This window comes from Montipora capricornis, chromosome 6, assembly GCF_036669925.1.
Source record: "Montipora capricornis isolate CH-2021 chromosome 6, ASM3666992v2, whole genome shotgun sequence".
Lineage (NCBI taxonomy): Eukaryota > Metazoa > Cnidaria > Anthozoa > Scleractinia > Acroporidae > Montipora > Montipora capricornis.
This window is the reverse complement of record NC_090888.1, coordinates 19,433,758-19,436,830: the sequence shown is the minus strand read 5'-3', so window position 1 is coordinate 19,436,830 and position 3,073 is coordinate 19,433,758. Positions and strand designations below refer to the sequence as shown.

The window sequence follows — 3,073 nt, the reverse complement described above, 5'->3', positions numbered from 1 at the left end:
GACGTCATTTTCTCCTCGATCCAGCTCTCTCAAGAACATAATGTCAGTAATGGCGGACCATTAAATAGGAAAATTACAGTTAAAATAAAGAGGTGTCTTTTTGAAATCAAGGCTTAAAACGTGGGTCACTTAATAGTGTTTTGTTAACATAGTTTTGAAATCCAAAGAAAAATATGAATTGATTTTTTGGTCACAGGGGCACTTTAATTTTGAGGACAAGCTCTTAGTCAAGGGCATTATCAGCCAACATTAGTAAGCCAGAAAGGGGTTTCTTTATTTTACCCTCTCATTAAATTTCATATCGCGCAAAAAACCGCTCGTAAAAAGCCAGTGTTGATCTGATGGCAATGATTTGTATTTTTTCAATGCACTGTTCAAAATTTGGCTAGAAAACTTGACAATGAAAATGACTTCCGCTCAGGTTGTCAAAACGTCAGTCACCAACGCGGGGGCATAAATTTCCACTGAGCAAAGCACAACTTAACTTTCTTCACCTTTAAAAACGTCTCTCTTTTGCTCTGAAACCCGTCTTAAATTTCAAATAGCTTCAGCTCCTTTGAAAGTTCAACTTACGCGTTCCTTCAAATGATTTTAGTGCAAAAGAGAGACTGCTCGCAGTCTAAGCACAACTCTTTTGATGAATTTAATGTATTAGCAACAATCTTTCTCAGGAAAATCCACTAATGATAAAACTAATGACTTCAAGAGTTCAAGTGTTTTGGTCATTCATAACATATCAAAGGACCGAAACTGTTTGTCTCCATCAGAAACACTGTTGTAGTTAATTCTGGAGAAGCAATAAAGTGGCAAACAAATTAAAAGCTAATATACTTAATTTTAAGGTGACAGTACGTGCAAAGGCTGTGGGCTTGGGGCTGCTTCCATCGTCTCCAAACAACTTCGCTACCAAATCGTCGTTTGGGTTGGGAAGCGTAAAATTTAACTGCAGGCAGTCGGTCTTCTTGTAAACGAAACTCGAACCCCACATTCGTTCGCAAAGGCCCTTTCCGTCAGCAAAGTAATAGCTGAAATTTCGACATGGCATTTTACAAGTGTTTTCTCCATAGTTGGACTTGTGAAAGTCAGTTAGCCAGTTTCTAGCGCACGTTAGGTCATTCTTGCAAGCATCAAACCAGTCATCACAGAAACTGGCACAAACTGGCGCTTTCAAGATGGCAGCAGGATAATTTGGGTTACTCCAATAGATGGTGTTATGCGAGCAACGATAAAAGCATTCAATGTGGACCATAAATGCCTCGCATCTGGGACTCAACGTGTTGTTGCACTGAGTCCACGAGAAATTGCCGATTTTATGTATGGGTGAGGTTGCCAGGTCCTCGGTGAACTCGCTGGTGCAGCACGAGTTCTCCTTGTAAACATTGCAGCCCTTCAATGAATCTTCAGGTGAAGGATACAACTTGTGATTATTCCCTGGAGTACATTTGTTTTTCTTCTCTAAGCTGACTGTGCCTGTTATTAGGAAGGAGACCAGGATAATGAATGTCGAAGTCATTACAATCGTCACGGCTTTCTGTGCGTTGTTTCAACTTGTTGCAGCAGGACTGACAAGTAGTGTACTTTTCTCGTAACACCTTAATGGACTTTGCTCTTCTCTGAGTACTGATATTTCTCTTGTCACGCGGTGGATTAAAAACCAATCACGTGCATATTAACCTTGGTGATTAGAATGATCTGACTATACTTTGATGCCGGGACTTTTAAAAATTGTACTCAAGGAAACTTTTCATTTTGGCAGAAAAGGAGAGTTAAAAGATATATTGATTGAAAGTACCATTAAACCGTCCCATGGTGAGTAATTTATCGGTATTCCGACCACTTTAGCCATATCCGGTTCTTGGTTAGCAACGAATGAATGTGTGGCAAAACCCTTCTGCAAAATACGGCTCTCCCGCGTGGCTCTTTTCCTTCCAAGCATTAGAAAGAGACAGAAAAAATAAACAAACATTTCCTTATGAACGCATCAAAAGTGATCTTTGCTCTCTCTACTGAAGGATCGGTGTTTCGGAACCGAATTGTCACTGAATTGTCTACGTTGTGTCATGATACAATGTCTTCAGAACTATTCCTCTTCTAGCTTTTCGTTGTAGTAGCAACCTCAAAAACTCGTTGTAGTAGCAACCTCAAAAACTACCTTGTTGGCGCCCAACTACACAATTCTATGCAACAAAATCAACCTCAAGGTTCTTATCGATATGGCAATAACTGTTCTTCGTGCAGCTACATAACTGCATGACGGACAAATAAACAAAAAACACAACACAACTGAAAACATATTACTCACAACAGAGGGCCCCCTATATCCCTTTGTAAAACTCGGTCACGCAAAAATATTTCGCCTTTTCACGCGTCACAAATAATATTCAAAATTCTTACACGTTCACGCGAAATTCGAGACGATCACGTTTCACGTAAAAATGAAAATGATATTCACGCATTAATATTTTCACTTCTTGTAACCTTTCTATAAAGGTGTTTATATTCCGAGTTTGACTCTTCGATCGTGTGGTCATCTAAATCGCAGGTCTGTCTGACTTGCAGAGATTCCAACCCCTTTTGAGTTTTGAAGGAAATTAGGGAGCATTTTTTAGCGCCGAAGGCACGAGCCTGTAGGAGGGGTGACCCCGTCCCCCAGGAAATTTTATCACCTTTTTTGTGATATTCTATAAGGTCTTTATTCCTACCACTGAGTAAGACTGCGGGCCTTACAAGTCTGCTCAACACACGGTATTCAATGGGGAGACTGGGCGAGACATTACAGGATACTCCTGAGGGTACGTAGTTTTACACTCAGATCGCAAAAAAGTACTTAAGATAAGCATTTTCCCCTTGTTTTCTGAATTTCATGATAAATCGGGAGAATCTGATAAAAGTCGGGAAAGCGGGAGGGAACACATCAAATCGGGAGGGTTGGAATCTCTGGACTTGTCCTTGTTTGATGGAGTCACATTTCGACTTCTAACCAATGCGACCCTTTACTACTCCTAGTCTTTTCTAGAGTAAGAAAAATAATCTAAGATTTGTGTGTTTGCACGCCTCGGTTCGCCGTCGTTCG

General features: G+C 40.4%; 1 protein-coding gene across 1 annotated transcript; it reads right to left on the bottom strand.

Moving 5' to 3' along the window:
• Positions 1 to 249: 249 nt before the first annotated feature.
• LOC138051730 (riboflavin-binding protein-like) lies at positions 250 to 1,617 on the bottom strand. The gene has a single exon (XM_068897988.1). It carries the CDS (start codon positions 1,511 to 1,513, stop codon positions 782 to 784), a length of 732 nt encoding a protein of 243 aa, XP_068754089.1. The 5' UTR covers positions 1,514 to 1,617; the 3' UTR covers positions 250 to 781.
• Between the last annotated feature and the right edge of the window lie 1,456 nt (positions 1,618 to 3,073).

Bases quoted from the DNA above. Each gene is read 5' to 3' on its own strand.
- LOC138051730 (XM_068897988.1), bottom strand. From the start codon at position 1,513: ATGACTTCGACATTCATTATCCTGGTCTCCTTCCTAATAACAGGCACA.